Raw genomic sequence first — 19,569 nt, forward strand, 5'->3', positions numbered from 1 at the left:
ATGATTGAAGCAGATATCTTTGAGTCCGATGAGATACCTTGAATTTCTCAATCAAATCTGGAGTCTTGGTCTGAAATGGAATCAATCACTTGTTGGGAGTCTCTTTCAATTTGTAATTTTTTCAGATTTCTGTGGTTTGCCTCTTGGATGCCTTCAAGTTAGTTGCCTCACCCACATTAGGATTGATGCTGCTAATGAAACTTGTGCTAACGAATATGGGGCTTCCATCACTTGATCTGCAAATGGATGCTATGGTGCATCCTTGTCCTCTGATTGCCACATCAAATTGAAGCAGATTAAAGCCTTCTTTAATAATATTTGATCCGACTATGGGATGATCAGACTTCTGAGCCCAAGCTGATATGTGGTCCAAAAGAAGAGAGGTTACAGACGAGATAAGCTGAGTTGGTGAAGGTTTGGAAGCTGTGTGGATGACTTTGTTTTCTGAGGAATCAAATGTAGTTCATAGCTAAAGATACAAAGAGTTGGAAATTTTGGGTCTCTTCTTCAGGAATCAAAAGAGATCTTGAGGGATTGAGGATGTTGTTTATCGATGGGAAACTCATTAAATTTTGAGATGTTAATGGACCAACTTGATTGCCTCCATAGAATTCTGGCAAAACAACAGTTGAAAAATAGATGGTGGAGGGTTTCCTTTTGTGTTTCACAAAGGGGACAAAGTATTTGATCAGCATTAAGATTGATGGCTGTTTTGAGAAGTGATTTTGTGAGAAGGATGTTATGAAAATTATTATATTTATAAAGTGAAATGAATGTAAAATAAATATATAATATATAATATATAAAATTATTGAAAAAATTAGCGCATCAATTTTTGTCTAAAAACATATAAAAATAGAGGAATTCTATTTGCAGTCTCCACTTGGGGATTGTATGTGCAAGCTTTTTATTAAATAAGAAAATGCATCATTTTAGGAATGATATTTTTGTAATTTTAAAAATTTTTAAAAATAAAATTGCATAGACTTGCACTGCAATCCCCAAATAGGGATTGTATGTAGCATTGCTCATAAAAAAAATACTCACATGAGATTAGCCCCGGTTTAAATTTAAAAACCAGTAAGGGCGATCCAACCCCCTATTTTTGGGTACCTTATTTTTGGGTGACTGACCACCTTCAAGTAGGGATGGCAATATGTGACATAATATGTAAATCTAATACGAACATAACACGAAATTAATGAGTTTTGGTTTAATATAAATGGGTTCAGGTCAAAACAGGTTAACCTGTTAAAATAGAATTAACAAATGGGTCAATATTGAGTCAACCCGCTTAACTTGAAATCAATTTGCAATAACCCTTTAAATTTTATTTCAAAATGATAATTTTATTATTATTGAGTGTAATATTTATATTTTTCAATATACTTATATTTTTATTGTTGGAATTGTAATTTTGGACCTATATTCATATTCATATTTTTTATTATTAGGTTTGTAATATTGAATTTATTATAAATTAAAATCTGAAAAATATTGATATTTTTTATTAGTATGTAGTCTTATTAATTTTTTAGATTATATTAATCATGTAAAATAGGTTATGCGGGTTAGTTTAATCCATTTACATAAAACAGGTTGAAACGAGTTATCTTGTGTCACCTGTTATTTAAATTGATTGTGTTAAGGTTTCAATTTTTGACCCATTTAACTTAATAGATCGTGTTCGAATTGATCCATATACCCGAGTGTCTATGACTATTACTTAAAATGATACGAACACAAATTGCCAGACCTACACTCAAGACACATAAGGATTACCATATCCACACCAATGCAGGTAGCCTGTCGCCACCTCAAGGTGGTTGGCTTCTTTGTTTTTTTTTTAAAAAAAAAATTATTTTTAAATAATTATGGGATGCATTTTTCTAAACAATATGAGAAATATTCTAGTTAGCTACAAATAGATTACACAAAAGTAATTCTACAAATTGAAGTGAATTTATGTAATTCGTCAGATTATAAAATTATTTTTATTGTAAAATAGATATAATGAATCACATAAATCTAAGTTAGTTTGTAGGATTATTTTTGTGTATCTTTTTGTGGTTATAGCAAAAGTCAAAAAATTTATAAGACTTATAGATGGTAGTTTTATGCCACGTTCGAATTGTGTGGGCATCCCTTTAATTATACAAACGTTACATTTCAAATGACACGTTATATGCCAAAAAATAAAAAAATATTAAAAAATACTCAAGACACTTTAAATTTTAAAAATATGTTAAACATTAAAATTTTTAAAATAAAAGTTAAAACATATTAAAAGAAATAAATATAAAGATACTCTATATTATCGTTTTCGTGAGTAATATTAAATAAGTGACCTTGTAATTGAAAATAAAAATAAAAATATCGTAATATATTCATAGGGGACGGTCAAACAGATAAATATATAAATATAAATATATATATATATATATATATATATATATTCTATGAATAATGCTACTCTCACCGCTCTTGATCCTAGTCCCGGTCCTGCTATATTTTTTTTGAATTTTTTTAATATTTTTTTTACTTAGTGATTAAGTAAGTATTTTTTAATGATATTATAATTTTTTTTATTTTTTTTTAAATATTTTATAATGTTAAAAAATATATGTATAAAAAAGTAAAATAAAAAAACACTATATTTTACATTATATATGGCTCCCAGCAGGACTGGGAGAGGTGGCCGTAGAGCCACCCATATTCTATTGGATAGTGCTACAGCCCCTGCTGGGGGCTCCCGCTGGAAGCTCCCGTTGGGGGCTGTAGCATGTATTTGTTTGTGTTTTTTTTTTAATTATTTTTTATATAAATTTTTTTAATATTTTTTAATATTTTTAAAATATAAAATAAATATAAAATATTATTAAAAACACTTTCTTAATCAAGAATTAAAAAAAAAATTATTAAAAAATATTTCCTTAATTATGAAGTAAAATAAAAAATATTAAAAATATATTTTTTATTTTACTTCTTGATTAAGAAAGTATTATTTAATAATATTATGAATTTTTTTATTTTTTAAAAATATTAAAAATATTTATATAAAAAAAGAATTAAAAAATACACATATAAAATACACTAGAGCTCCAGCGGGAGCCCCCAGCGGGAGCTCCAGCATTTTCCTAATAATTATATGTCATTATTGAGATGGACAGAAGGATTGACAAAGGGACATAAGTCACCGCAAACGAAAAAGATAAAAAAAAAAACATAAAATAAAAATTGACAGGAACTCGAGCTGACCAAAAACTCGCATAAACGGACACAAAGAAGAAAATAGAGGGATAAAAAAGTAACCACACAACACATTTGGAAAATTTATATGGATGGATAAAATTTACTGTTCATTATTGTAGCGGCTTGATAACCGTTTATCATAATAGAATAGAATAATGCTACTCTCACCACTTCCGGTCCCGCTTCCAGTCCCGCTACATCTTTTTTTAATTTTTTTAATATTTTTTTTACTTAATGATTAAGTAAGTATTTTTTTAATAATATTATAATTTTTTTATTTTTTTTAAAATATTTTATAGTGTTAAAAAAATACATGTATAAAAAAATAAAATAAAAAAACATTACATTTTACACTGAGTGGGACCGGGAGCGGGACAGGGAGCTAGGGCTGTAGAGGCGTCCGGGGGGAAAAGAAAGAAATAGGGTTCTTACCCCCCTAATGCCAAAAAAACAGCGTTTCGAGGAGAGTGATTGGGCTCCCCTTTGGCACACGGGCTCGGCCCTTCACACAACACATACCTCCTCGACCCAACAACAATAAAACTCACACAAATACTATACACAACTCACTAGAGGAATTCTTGGCATCAGCCCGTAGCCACAACACACCTGCATGGTGTTTTTTTTTTTTTTTTTTTACACTCAATACAGTGGAGTGTGTTGCGGCTGCAGCGCACAGTGGGCTGCAGTTTATATTTTCTGCAACTCACTAACACAAAGTGGCCAATCCGAAAAGGTAAAATAAAATAAAAAGAGCACCTTAAAAAAATACGCATAAACTTTTGTAATATTAAAATAAAATAATAAAAACCATAATAATAATAATAATAATAATAAATTGAAATTAAAGAGCTCATGAATCATACTGGTGATGTATCTTTTTTTATATTTTGTTCGTAAATTGAGTTTGGAATTAAAAAAAAACTATTTTGTAATTTTGAGATATTTATTATATTGTCTATAAGTATATTGACGTTTATATTAAAAAAAACTATTAAAAGCAATTATAATAAAAATCATTTTAATTGATTTTTATATATTTGTGTGTTGTGGTAGTTTTAGTTTTATATATAACATCCATAATAATTTAATTAAAAACATTCCATTTTAAGATTTGTGATAATTTACAATACTTCAATTTTCAATATTTAAGTTGTTTAGGTTTTTATTAATCATGCAAAGCTAATCAGAATTTATTTTGTAGGAACATTTGTCATATATAGAAAATATTGCAAAAAAAGTTTTAGAGAAAGAGTGGATGATTCAACTTTTTGCATATCCTGACCGAATCAAGCTACAGAAGTATAAGAATTTCAATGTCATCTCTATTAATACCGTACAAGATGACACAAATGATGGATCACAATAAAATTATCAAGGAAATCAAATTTTAAACTAATGTTTTTGTTGAAGTTGTATTAAACTTATAACAAACAACTTTTGCTAAAACTATTGATATCATAACTATCTATGAGGCTATGTTACTGTTTTAACTAATGTTTTAATCTTATAATTTATGCAGACATATAATTATTATCCAATACTTAATTATTATTATACAAAAATATTTGTTAGGACTTACATTTTTTTTTTATGCATTAAATTATTGATTGAAATATATATATATATTTTTTTATAATAACCACATTATTTCTTAAAAATAATCATTTCACTGAATTAGGGAAGCCTGCGTTGCAGGTTGCTCCTGCACCAGTGTGTATATATATATATATCCTTCTTCTCATATTGTCGCTATTAGAACAAAATAATAGATGTAAAAAAAATAAAATAATAATAATCATAATTAGAAGAGAAAAAGAGGTAAAGCAATATTCATTGGGGACGGTCAAACTTCACCAGCTCTCTCTCTCTCTCTCTCTCTGCCCATAAATAATGAAACTCTGTGACTGTCATGATATATATTCTGTATCTGTGGACTAAAATCTCTCTCTGTTTCAAACGCATGAAACTCGATCGGTTAATTTAAAAGCAAAAGCAAGAAATTCCCTTTCCTCTTCCTGCACCACAACACATCCATTATTACGGCCTCAACCACTACTCCTCCTCTCATTCTCTCCCCTGAAAATGAGCCGGTGTGTTCCTAGCTGGGATTTCGATGATAATCCTAACCCTACAAGCCTCTCACTTCGCTATCACTCCAATTCTAGTACTCCTGATGGCCCCATGTACTCTCTCTCTCTCTTAAATATATATATATATATATATATATATATTCTCGTCTTCGAGGTTGTTTGATTAATGTGTTCAGTGGCAATCGCTTATATATATGCAGGTTTGAAGTAGCAGAGCTGACATGGGAGAATGGCCAGATAGCCATGCACGGCTTAGGTCAGGCACGCGTGCCTGTCAAACGCATAACCCCTACCATCGCCAACACTACCGCAAACCCCACTTCCAATTCCAAGTACCCCACCTGGGAAAAGCCATGCGCTAGTGGTACCTTGGAGTCCATTGTCAACCAAGCCACCGGCTCGCCACCCGAGCCCAAAGAATCCTCCCCTTTACATGGCTGCAGCGAACACTCGGTCCACCGCGAAGCTATTGCTGCCACCCCCTCGGCCACCATGACCATGGACGCTTTGGTGCCATGCTCCAATCTGACCTCCGAGGTCGACCAGGCCACGCAGACACAGGGCGGCCAGGTGGTGGACGGACTCGGCACTTGCGTCGGGTCCTGCAGCGGTACTGCAGCCACCACAGTACAGGACAAGGACAAGGACAAGGACAAGGACAAGGACGTCTTCCTCGGGGGAAAAGGGGCCGGGGAGGAGCGTGTCACCGCCGAGTGGAGCAGCAGAGACGAAAGCTTCACTGGCAGCGCCACCTGTGGGATGAACAGTCATCACCCAACTGATCTCGACACGTGTGAGAGGGACCTGCGAGTTGGGTCGCCGGAACAAGCCTGCTCTCCCAGCAAAACTTCCACAAAGACCACCAACACCGCCGCCGCCGATGACCATGATTCCGTTTGCCACAGTTCACCGCCGGTAAGCAGGCGCTACTAAATTCTTTTCCTCTTGTACTTTAAAGATTCAAAAGCAGTCTTCTTTTTACTAGCTAACATCAACAATTCCTTCTGATTCACGTCTTCAGTCGATGGAAGATTCCCCTAAAGTTTTTATATCTAATTCGTCGTTGTTGCTGTTGTTTTTGTTTTTGTTTTGTTATTCATTTCCGTATTTATTTACTTGCCTTTTGCTGTTAATGGAGTACAAATTTGTGAAGAGGGAGGCAGGCGATCATACCAAAAAGAAGGGAACCGGGAAATTCAATACTGTTTCAACTAAAAGAAGTAGAGCTGCTGCAATTCATAACCAATCTGAACGTGTAAGCTCTCTCTAGATATCTCTCTCTCTCTCAGACACACAAACGCACATACGGATAAGGTATTAATTATGCTTTAAACTTTTTCAGAAAAGGTAGATACTTTTGAGCTTGAGACAGTGATATGATTGGGAATCTGGGATTCATTATAAGAAAAGTAAATAAAATGATTAACTGATGGATATTAAAGCCTCGATCAAACTTCGTACGTACGTATCAGTCCCAAATGGGTAGAGAACTATTTATCATGAATTGATATGTATAGCTAGAAAACATGCAGAGGAGATTGTTCCAATTTTGAGATATATTAATTGTGTCTGTTTCAGAAAAGGAGAGATAAAATAAACCAAAGGATTAGCACACTCCAGAAGCTGGTCCCCAATTCAAGTAAGGTATATATGCTGTTCCTTTTCTGGTCCTTTCTCTGTCACCTTTATGGTAATTTTCTTTTTCCAGCACTTCTATAATTCTTTTTTTTTTCAATTAAAATTTTTTCAGCAATTTCTCCAAAATTTAGGGTAAATAATTTGTATAGTTCTACTATGGGTAAGTCTTGCACATTTTATTTCTTAATAGTAGATTTCATATTTTTTAATAGAAGTGTGCATAATTTATATATCTATCCTAAGCCTGTATCTAACGTAAATTATCCTTATAAATATGATAAGCTAATTAATGATTAATAATGATGAATAATATTGATTCTAGTGGATTCTAGTGACTATAGATTTTTTCTATTTGAAAAATAGGATACATGAATTCTCTCTCTCTCTCTCTCTCTCTCACCATTCTTTTTAAAAATAATGAATTTTATTTGATGTATATATGAGCTAGGGCTAATTTCACATGGATAGAGATATATAATTATCTTGGATTGCCTATAGAAGATACTTAGGCTCTGTTTGGATGTTAAGAATATCTCATATCATCCGTAAATAATAATAAAATAATTTGTAAATAATAGTAAAATGATAGTAGATAATTTGTGAATAACAGTGAAATAGTTTGAGACTTGAAAAAAATAATTTATTAATTCCAAACAAAGTCTTAACTCATTTTTTCTAATCAATAAATCAACACTAACGGAAAATCTCAAAAAAAAAGGAAAAAGAAAACATTAATGGGATAATATCATCGATCGCAGCTAGGAAATGTCCGACATCTTATGGAAAACTAATAAAATAATATTATATTTTCTAATTATTTATACCTTGTCATTGTGTATATATATATATATATATATATATATATAAATATGTCTTAAACAAATGTGTGTGGAGTTGATAATAATAAAATAAAAATAAAAATAAAAAAGCCTCAAAGGCAGAGATTGATAGATGGCATGCAGTAATTGACCAGGTACAATAGATGCATGCATATATGTGGTCCTAACCTATATAGTTGCATGATACAAATAGTGTGGGTATTTTGGAACTGTATAGCAAGTCCGATGATCCTAGTCCACACATGTAATTGATATGGTGGATAATCTGACAGAAAGTTATTAATTGGTATATATGGAGACGCCGACTCACTTTTAAATTTATTTTATAATATAAAGAAATTTACAATCGAACATATTAAAATTTAACGTGTTACATTAAGTTATGAATTTTATTTTTATAAAATCTCTTTATAAACTTAACAGTCTACTGTTCAATCTTCTCATAGTGCAACAGACTGCATATTTTCAGATTTAAATTCATCCCAACTAATCATGCATAAACAAATTAACATGTATATACAATATTATTGGTTGCTAACAGCTTGCTATTCATTTTGCACGTGTATGTGTGTGTATATATATATATATATATATATATATACGTACTTACGTACTTTGTTGTATTATTTACACAGACTGACAAGGCTTCGATGCTTGACGAAGTGATTGAATATCTGAAGCAATTGCAAGCTCAAGTCCAAATGATGAGCAGAATGAATATGCAACCTGCAGCAATGATGTTGCCAATGACCATGCAACAGCTTCCGATGCCCATGATGGCTCAAATGGGGATGGGAATGGGCATGGCCGGATTCGGAATGGGAACCATGCATGGCATGGACATGAACATGAACAACACCGCCATCAACCATCGTTCCAATATCAGTACAGGAGGCATTTCTCCTAGTCATGTTCTTCACCCTGCAGCTACTCATGCTGCTTTCATGCCTATTGCTTCCTGGCGGCCAGATGCCTCCAGCGACCGGTTTCAAGCCACTTCTCATGCGGCTGTAATTCCAGACCCCTTATCCACATTCCTTTCATGCCAATCACAGGTTATAAAATTTTTCCAAGTTTTTAGTGGCAATGCTTCATCTAATTATGGACAGTATTTTTGTTTTTCGCTTTTCTTGTCATGTTGTAGTCCAACCAAACAAACCAGTGCGTGTCTTTTTAATCATTTTTTTGAACAAAACAAGATAGGTTCTTCTCAATCATTACTCATTGAAAATGATTGAAAGGACCCTGATTTATTTTGTTGGATGACAAGGACTGTCAGTACTTTCATACGCAATATTGCCACCAGCTCATAATTACATGCAGCATGGGTCAATTCATTTGTATTCTGGCATGCATGAAAAAGTTAGGGTTAATTACTTCGTTTATATATATATATATATATATATCATATATCATGCACAGGTAAAATTTATTAATTTTTTTGTAAATTCTGACAGTAATGAAACTTTCAACATTTTTAAATATTTGTTTAAAAATTTTACTATCTGGTAATTATATTTAATAATTAAATTAATTAATTGCAGGGAATTACGATGGAGGCTTACAGCAAGCTGCAGGCTGCCATGTATCAGCAGCAGCAACCTCCACCTTCTAGTTCTAAGAGCTAATTAAGCTTAATTTCTAGTAAGCAAAACCCGAAATGTGTGGTTCATCCGGTTTTGGGTCTGCTGCAAGAGCATTAATATTCATGCGAGGTGGTCATGTGTTTAGATGATCGATGCGATCGAGAATTAATTAGTATGTCATATGTTTTTTAGCTCAAATTGGTGGCTTTTGTTTTTGGTAATTTGTGAATATTTGGCGCATTAGCTGTACAATATTCTCTTTTGATTTTCAACAAATTAATTTGCATTCTCTATAAAAAAAAAATTTGAAATATTATATATATATATATATAAAGAGTAATAGTACTTGATATATACTAGTATTAGGATGTACACGTTTCATACATTTTTTTTTTCTTAAAAAATGTTGAGTCTACCATTAGAAAAATTATTTTTTCATATATATTTCAGATTTATCAATTTTTAAAAAAGAGTGCATGAGGATTGTACAACTTGAAATTGAAAATATCAATAATATTTCTCTATTATATATAAAAGGTATTGGAGATCATGAATAATTAATAGTTCCAGGGAAATAAAATACACACATATAAATTATTTAAGTAAAAATAAACTCACAAAATGATTTAGTTTGATATGGCACGTTGAATTATAAAATTAATTTTATTGTAAAATAGATCTAATTAATCACATAAAATTAAGTCAATTTATCATACGTTTAATTTTATAAAATCTCTGTATGACTATAACACTTATTTTATATATATATATATATATATATATATATATATATATATATAATCAAGTCTGATCTGGCTGGTACCAAAAACTTATGATGTGCGTTGTGCATACTAATTAAGAAGACTTCAAACATGCAATGTTTGCTTAAAGGTAAGGGTATAAATGATTGGATGCTGATTTTTCAACTATATTGCCATCATACTACTGCTCTGAATGACTTTTAGCCTTCTACAGTACAAATACATCATGTCAAAAGCTAGCCAATAATATTATTTTAGCCTTTTTCTCCTGGACCCTTTTCCCTTCACAAGTCCATCGTCATTATATTTTGGCAAACATATTTCATATATATATAGTTAAATGACAAATTTATGATCTCTATGATTTCATAACAAAATGGAGAGAAAATTGGAAGCAGAAGTTCCTAATTATTGAGCTCCAAATCACATGATATCATCGCCTACCATATATAATAAGAAGGCCATATGCCAGATTCATGTGGAGAGCTTGCTCTAGAGAACACTACTTCATTTTCTTTGGATAGAGGTCTCTCAGTTGTAGCCGGGTGGGCGGATTTTATTTTTTTAAAAAAATTCATATTTATCCTAATTTAATATTGAGATCTAAGTGTAAAAAAATTCTACTCAGCAGTACTCTTACACCACACTTAATTTTATTTTATTTTTTCTCAATAAATGTACTGTGGTGTAGGACAGCCGAGTAGAAGAACTGCTGAGTGTATAACAAATTTACTAGAAAATCATAAAGAAATTGCGAATTAAGGAGAAGATTATAATTAAGTTCTCCTAATTATAGCCATGGTATGCAAGTTTGCCCAATACTACAACTTGTATCTAGATTGCAATCTAGATGACTGCTTCTTTGGTTCACCCATTTCTCTTTAAACTTTTTTCTTTTATTGCCAGCCTGTAAGGTATCTTTTCTGTGTGGTATCATATCTAGTTTTGTGTTTTAGCATGAAGCATCCACACATACACGAGGGTACTGATGGATAATTCAGTGTCCTTTTGCAGCACGCGGATTAGATAATTTTAGGAATATCAAATAAGTTATTCTATTATTAAATCGAGCGGTATATAAAACATACTATTTACATTATTTAAATAGTAAAATTTAATTTATAAAATTTAAAATAAAATTTACTTCAATGACACGCTGGATCTAAAATAAAATTTTAATGATTTTTTTTAAAAATAATTAAATTATATTTTCCAATATTTATTTATTTTTAATGGGACACAACTAGCTCAACGTGGCTTGGTAGCGAAGTGTGAATTAAGGACGTGATGGCTACGTACCCACTTGCTTGTCGTTACTTCTTAGGATCACCACACGCTTATTGTATGTAAAAAATCTACGCTTTTTTGCCTCTCTTCGCAAGAAATTAATCTTGTCCTTTCTTTTGTTGTTCTGTTTGATACCAAGAATATATCAGATTATTCTTAAATAATAATTAAATAATTTATAAATAATAATTAAATAATTTATAATAATAGTATAATAGTCGGACAACAATTTAATTATCAAACATACCCTTAAAAAGTACTAGCTAACTTCTTTGTTTCTCCTCTTTCCATTTTTATTTACAAGAAAATTAAACAGGAAATGTATTTAATTAAAAGAGCTGCTAGTTTTAACTTGAAAAATACTCTAACCATAAAAAGATTATACAAAAACAATTTCACAAATTGACGTGATTTGATGTGGTTCGTCAAATTATAAAATTATTTTTATTATAAAATAGATCTAACAAATTAAATAAAATTATGTTAATTTGTGAGCTTGTTTTTGTATATTTTATTTTTGGACGTAACACTCCTCTTTTATAGTAATAGTGTGTAGTAAGTTGCTCAGAAAAAAAGTAGAATTAGAAAGATATATGAAGAATCTTTCAAGGTCCCCTTTCCTCAATTTGGTATTTTCTTTTCCCGACCTAGCTCTATAACTTTAAGGAGCTAGGAACATGCCTGCCCGTCTTGGTGGCGTCTTTTATTTTTATTTTTAAATATAAATGATAAATAAAGAAGAGAAATATTACTTATCATTACTACACAACACACTAAAATGTGATTTATTATTTTTGTCATTCTAATTAAATATATATATTTACATATCAATAAATATTTAAATAAAAAGATAAATAATAAATCACATATTAATATATAGTATTAGAGATGATAAGTGGATTTTTCAACATAGAAGATATGTATGGGTCCAGTATAGCAATTATCAAGTATAGGGCTGTAAATGAACCAGTTTGTTTGATAACTCGCTCGGTACTTGCTCGATTAAACTTGAATCGAACTCGACTTGTGAAAAAAAAAGCTCGTTTGTGAAAATAGATATCCGCTCGATTAGTAAGTGACACATACTCAACAAAACTCGACTCGACTCCATTAAGACTCGTTAAGGCCCGCTCGTTTATGCCCGACTCGACTCGTTTGCTCGACTCGATTAAAGCTCGTTCATACATATGTTTATGTGTGTGTGTGTGTGTGTATATATATATATATATATATATATATATATATAACTTTTATTCTTAAATATATAATATGTAGCATAATTACTTATACCTATTCACCTATGCATATATATTGAATATACTATATATATATTATTTAGTTTAGCACTTAAGACTTCTTAAGTCATTAAATTATAATTTATACAATAGTTAATCGGTATGACTTAATAATTTCATATAGAATATGTTACTATATTTTATTATGTAAGGTATGTAATATGAGACACATACCATGATGCTAATATATACATATATATTATATATATGTAACTACTTGACGTTTATTCATAATATATAACTATAAATTATATGTTTACATAAATTTAAAATTAGTTATATGTTATAATTGTATCTTGTATAAAATGTTTATGACATAGTCTATAGCCCAAGTTAAATATTATTAATTCTATCCAGGATATATTTAATAAGTTTAGTTATATAAGTATTTTTCTTAAATTATTAACTCATAATATATTTAAAAATTATATTATTTATTATATATACTTTCCTTTATGCTTAAATGTTATAAAAGGCAATTGAAATGTTGCCAAATTCTGTCCTTCTACATTGTATAATGTTTTCTCTTTTATGAATATGATTTCTTTTATAGTGTTTTTTTGGTATATGCAGTTTTCAAGTCGCGCGGGTAAAGAGCTAAATTCATTTTTTTTATATGTTAAGATTACATATACTGATTGCTTTTGCGAGGATCGAGTATAACTTTTAAAGAAAAATATTTGCTGCAGCCTAACATCCTCAACACACCGTGTTGAGTTGAAGAAAAAAAAAATAATTTCTAAAGGATGTGCTGCGGATGTAGGCTGATGCCCAGCATTACTCAACTTTTAAATAGTCTTTTAAACATCTCAACTCTCTTTTAATCCTTTTTTTTTATTGAATTTACTTTAACAAGTCAGAGACCCTTCAAACGAGGGTAATTGATAAAGTTTTTTCTTTTCCATCTTTCCTCTATGCACTACTACTCACAGTCACTAACAAGGGTTTCACTGCAAATTTTTCATTTTAGGGCGCCAAAGGCTCAAATCTTCTTACTTTCAGTAAAAGTAATCTTTTTTCCTATTTTATATATATATATATATATATAAAATAACTTTTTCAATTTTTAATTTATCTCTTGGGTTCCATTTCAGCCTTTGAGTCTCATTCTCTTGGCTCCACAGAGTTTGGACCACAAGACAAAGATTCCCTTTTATCTCACCACTATAGGCTCGTATTTATATATTTTATGAATTTGTGTTATTGTTTGTAATTTTATGAATTTTCAAAGCAACTTTAATACATATATTTGTTGAGGAGTTGGTTTGATGATTGGTTTGCCTTTGGCCCTTTTGCAATGCTAATATAATTCATGACACACGTATATAATTAGTTCTATTATTGTTATGTTTACTTCTTCCTTTTTTTATGCAATTTTTTTTTTTTCAGTAAGTCTTATTATGAAATTTGAATCTCTCATTAGATCCAATAAAGTATTTACTTAGGTTTTGTAAATTGTATGAAATATAATAACTTTTTAGAGTACTTTACACATACATGCGGGTAGTATATAAACAACCATGCACTTAATTCTTTTGAAGGAAAAAAAAATAGATTAAATGTTATACAATATTCTTTATTATTTTTATAATGTGTGCATTTTCTGGACTTTTATGCCTTCTTAATTAAAAACAAGTGAGTTTTTATACTTAGAAATATTTTGTTTGCATTATTATGTTTTAGAACAAATTTTATTGCTATGGAGGATCCAAGTCAACATATAGAAAATGAAAATGAATCAGTTGATATTAATTTGCTTGAAAATCCTACACTTTCTGCTCAAGAAGATGGTGACCCCAAAAATATTGAGGATATTATTTCTACAGCAGGTGCAACTAGTGTGACTTCCAAAGATCCCCTTGACCACACATATGAAAAGAAGATAAGGAAAAAGACTTCAATTATTTGGAAATACTTCTCAATAATAGAGTTAACTAGTGGTGAGAAGAAGTCATAGTGCAACTGGTGTAATGTATTACTCACCATATGGAGGTCAAGTTCTACTAGTACTATGCGTAGGCATAGAGATACGTGTCTTGCACGTGTTGTATCTAACAAGAAGCAAAAGATTCTGAGTATTGAATCTAAGGAGAATGATGATGCCGTTACTATTGGAAACTTTATGTACGATCATAAGAAGGTACGTGAATTTCTTTCTCATATGATTCTTTACCATGAGTACCTTTTTAATATAGTAGAGCATGTACTATTCAATAAGTTTATGAAGGCAAATACACCTTATTGGAAAAAATATCTCGTGCAACTGGTAAAAAGGATTGTATAGACACATATCAGATTGAGAATAGAAAGTTGAAAACATTATTAAGTGGTGTTGATAAAGTTAACATCACTACTGATATGTAGACTTCTGGCCAAAATGTTTCATATATGGTGGTGACTTGTCACTTTGTGGATCCAGATTGACTTATTAAAAAATGGGTCTTGAACTTTTGTAATGTGCCGCCTCCACATAGTGGTTTTATTATTGCCGATACTTTACAAAAGTGTTTTGTTGATTGGGGTATTGAAAACAAAGTATTTATAGTGACAGTCGGCAATACCAAAGCTAATTTGTTGGTGCAAGACGAGCTTGGCCAAATTGGAAATATTATTGATTGTGTTAGAGAATGAATCAAATATTTGGTAGCATCCGATAGAAGATTGAGACAATTTAGTGAAATTACAAAACAATTGCAATTACCTTCTAAAAAATTAATATTGGATGTTCTCACTCGATAAAATAGTACTTACTTAATATTGGTTACTGCTATAGAATTCAAGGAAGTGTTCCCTAGATTTCAAGATAAGGATCAAAATTTTCAATGGGTGCCTACTATTGAAGATTGGATGAAAGTTAAAAATATTTGTGATATTCTGAAAGTTTTCAATGAAGTGACCAATATTGTATCTAGAAGCGTCTATCCAACGTCTAATTTGTTTCTTCCTAAGGTATGGAGGATGAAAGAAGAATTAACTTCGAAGAGTGTTAATAGAAATGAATATATTCAAGCAATGGCAAAAAAGATGAATGAGAAATTTGAGAAATATTAGGGTGAATGTAATTTGTTAATGGCAATAGTTGTGGTATTGGATCCAAGATACAAAATGGTGTTGATAAAGTTCGGTTTTCCTTTAATTTATCTTGAGTTTGAAGTTTCTCAGAGATTGATCTTGTTTTTAAAGTTTTGCATGAGTTATATGATGAGTATGTCCAAATTCATAATTCAATAGCTATGGGCCAAACTACGCAGAAAAATATTAATGTAAGTTCTTCGAGCAACTCCACCAATATTTTTGCACGAACCATGCCAAGTGGGCGGTCAATGTTCCAATCTTTCATTAGAAGTGTTGATACTTTTCAGCCTATTAAGTCAGACTTGGATGTATATTTGGAAGAGGGTGTTTACATATGTGAGGAAGGTACTGATGCAAAGTTTGATGCTTTAGAATGGTGGAAAGTCAATAATCTTAAATATAAAATCTTGTCTAAGATGGCACGTGACATATTAGCAATTCCTATAAGTACAGTTGCTTCAGAGTCCACATCTAGTGCTAGTGGTAGAGTTATCGATCCATATCGAGCATCTTTGTCAATTAAAACGGTTCAAATACTACTATGTGGAACAGATTGGGTTAGAGCACGCCATGGAGTTAAGAAAGAACTAAAAGTAAGTATCACTTTCATAAAAAAAAAAAAAACTATCACTTTCATGAACACTTTAATTATTTTCTAAAGTAGAATGGTATGTGATTATTTTTATTTTTTATTTTGTAGGAGGAGTTGGAATTGACAGAAATTGTATTGCCATAATTGAAGCTTATGGATGGATGCTATGCAATGCAATACTTTTATAAAATTATGCATAATTCAAGCTTGTGTATGTAGGGGAATAAAAATACTTTATAAATATTTTTTGAGCATATATGCAGTAGGGTCCTTTCATATTATAGTTAATATTTTGAAACATGATATTATGAACTGACTTTTATCAAAGTTAAGAACATGATTGAAAAATGATAGTATGGACTGGATTTTATCAAAATTGATTTCTATTAAAATGTGTTATTGTCAAATCTCATTGGACACATTTGCTATGGTTAAATAATTTTGATAAAAAAAAAAAAATGCAAGGAAGTAGAATATATGACAAGTTCTATTAGTTTATGTATTTAGAATTTTGTGAGATTTTAAAGTTTGATGTAGTGTAGACTTTGAAGTCTCTTTACATGTATTTTGTTTATTTGAAATAATTTTGTAACCATTGATGGTGATAGAGATACTATAGAAGAATAATTCCAAATATTCTATTCGAAGTGCACTCTTATCTTAATTGGATTTTATATGTCAATATTTTCTCTTCTTTTTTCATTTTTCTAAACGTAAATAACTGTTTCTCTTTTGTGGTTTTATTTGAAGGCCATTGTGTATATTTCTAAATTACTAGCATTAGCTCGTTCATTGATTCTTTAAATTATAAATGGATACAATGAAAAAAAAAATTAAGTTATCTTACATGCATTTTTTATTTCTCTAATATTTTATTTTATTGAGCCCGATCTGAAATCTTGACTTATCGAGCTGAGCTCGAGCAGGAAAAAAGTAAAAGTCTCGAGCTCGAGCTCAAGTCTTTTTAATTGAGTCGAACTCGACAGTTCAAAAATCGGCTCGACTCAACTTGATTACAGCCCTAATCAAGTAGCTATTGTCATTCAACGCTTTTTAGGCATTGGGCTTGAAAGAGGCATTTGATGCAACTATAAAGATAAGCACGATAGACACTAGACATTGACATGTGTTTATACTTTTTTCCTTTTATGGTTAAACTGTCCCCACAATGAACCAGTCGGTTCAATTTTTAGAATTTCAAAATTGATTTAGATCGGGTTTGATTCAACAGTATGTCTTAGGGGTGGGCAGAGGGAGCCTGCACCCCGCTACCCCGCTCCCGTCCACTCCGCCCCAGCAAGGTGCGGGTATCACCCCTACTATGTCTAAAGGCAAACAAAGTCGAATTAATTATACCCATCTTTATATAAAAGTATTGATATTTAATTTTTTTTATTAATACAATATATTATATATATATATTAAGGGAAACTATCATCATTCATTCATCAGAGAAACTTACATTCATGATTGGATACATTCTGAGATGTCCTCATATCAAACATGACATCATAAACCAAAATAATGCATTTAAAGCTCCATCGATACACTATTTCTTTTTGTGATTAGTCTGATCTTCACTTTTGCCGATACTCTCTATAACCAAACATCCAAGAGACAATATTATCTGCCTAAACAAAATCTCAACCTCGCATTTCATAGAAAGAGAGGACTAACCTCTATAGACAAATGTCTAAGAGATGAACTCTTTTTTATTTTATTTTAATTAACAGTAAAGAAACCAAAAAAGAAAATAGTAAGATAGATGTAAAAAAAGACGGATTACAGTTTGGACTGACTCTAGTAGACTTTGAAATTTGTGACGGCTTGTGAAGGCAACGCACTTGACTCTTTTCAGCCACAAAAGTTAGATCTGAAAGGTCTGGTGGTAGCGAGTCCGGTGATCTGGCGCGTATGTCTAGAAGAGCTGTCAGACAGTGAGGACCACGCTCGGTGATTTTCACAAAACTACCATTTTCCTCCAAACGATTTTCGACTTGTGAATCTGTTTGTGTTGCACATGTCTCTCGGGAGTAGTCGGAAAGCTGTAGATATATATTTTTTGGCATTGAAGAAAGTAAAATAAAATTAAATAAAAGAAATATTGATAGACAATATGGATGAATGGAGGAAGAAGGGAAGGAGAGAAGGAGAGGGGGGAGGAGGGAGGAGGAGGAAGGTGAGACCTCCTCTCCCTTCGACGAAAATTAGATCTAGAATCCTTAATTTTTTACGAGAGAGAGAAAATTAAATTAAATTATATATTAATTAGTGAGATTCAGTCGGCTCAATGGTAAAGCCACTTAGATCATTGCCTAAGGCCCCAACTTATATGGAAAGCCCTCAAATAAAACTGAGATTTATTTGTATTTTATGTTTTTGAGAAAAAAAATATAAAAGCCATTATATTAAATGAAATTTTAAATAAAGCACAATTCTCAATATTTTTAATGTGTGCAAGGCCAGATATAAAATTTGATATCTAAATTAATGAATATTTATATTTAAAAATAATTGTCCTAAATTGAAACTTAAGAAAAAATTTACAATGATGCCTCATTTTAAACTATTATATCGAATATAAAACTTTAAGTAAAGCCATGTTCTATTTTATTTTATTTTATTATAAATATAAAAAACTAAATTTTAAATTTTATCTTATTGGGCCGCCGCTGGTGTGATACATAGCTTGTAAATAATATAACTATATTTTATTTATTTATTTATTTGAAAAGTGAGAGTTTATGGACTTGACGAGGGATTATCGAGTAATATTATATACTATATTACTATCTTATTTTTATCTTATTAAGTAAGATATGATACATTCATCACCATTAGATGATAAAGATGCATATAATAAATGATCATTCAATGGTGATAAATGTATCACATCTTAATGAAATGAAAGTAAAATAGTAATGTGGTGTATAGAATTTTTCCAATTTAATTGTCGATTACAGGCCGATGATGGGCCGTAAAAGGCCGAAGTCTTATTTCTGTGCTTCAACATATTAGCCGACTAATGATCTTAGAAATCCATATTAATTTGGTGAAGAAAAATCTAGCTTATAATTTTATTATTTAGATATAAATTTCTCAAATTTGTACCCACCCATTTTACGACGTGTAATTGGACGGATTCTTGGAT

General features: G+C 30.8%; 1 protein-coding gene across 2 annotated transcripts; it reads left to right on the forward strand.

The window, feature by feature from the left end:
* Positions 1-5,176: 5,176 nt before the first annotated feature.
* Positions 5,177-9,657, forward strand: LOC108990567 (transcription factor UNE10-like). 2 transcript variants are annotated; one of them, XM_018964571.2, is made up of 6 exons: positions 5,177-5,438; positions 5,546-6,260; positions 6,484-6,600; positions 6,924-6,989; positions 8,458-8,877; positions 9,367-9,657. In XM_018964571.2, the coding sequence occupies exons 1-6, from the start codon at positions 5,338-5,340 to the stop codon at positions 9,448-9,450; spliced, it is 1,503 nt and encodes a 500-aa protein (XP_018820116.1). In that variant the 5' UTR covers positions 5,177-5,337; the 3' UTR covers positions 9,451-9,657. The 2 variants fall into 2 exon arrangements, with proteins under 2 accessions (XP_018820116.1, XP_018820122.1); XM_018964577.2 differs by having other exon boundaries at positions 6,499-6,600.
* The last annotated feature ends 9,912 nt before the right edge of the window (positions 9,658-19,569 follow it).

Source organism: Juglans regia, chromosome 5, assembly GCF_001411555.2.
Source record: "Juglans regia cultivar Chandler chromosome 5, Walnut 2.0, whole genome shotgun sequence".
Taxonomy (NCBI): Eukaryota; Viridiplantae; Streptophyta; class Magnoliopsida; order Fagales; family Juglandaceae; genus Juglans; species Juglans regia.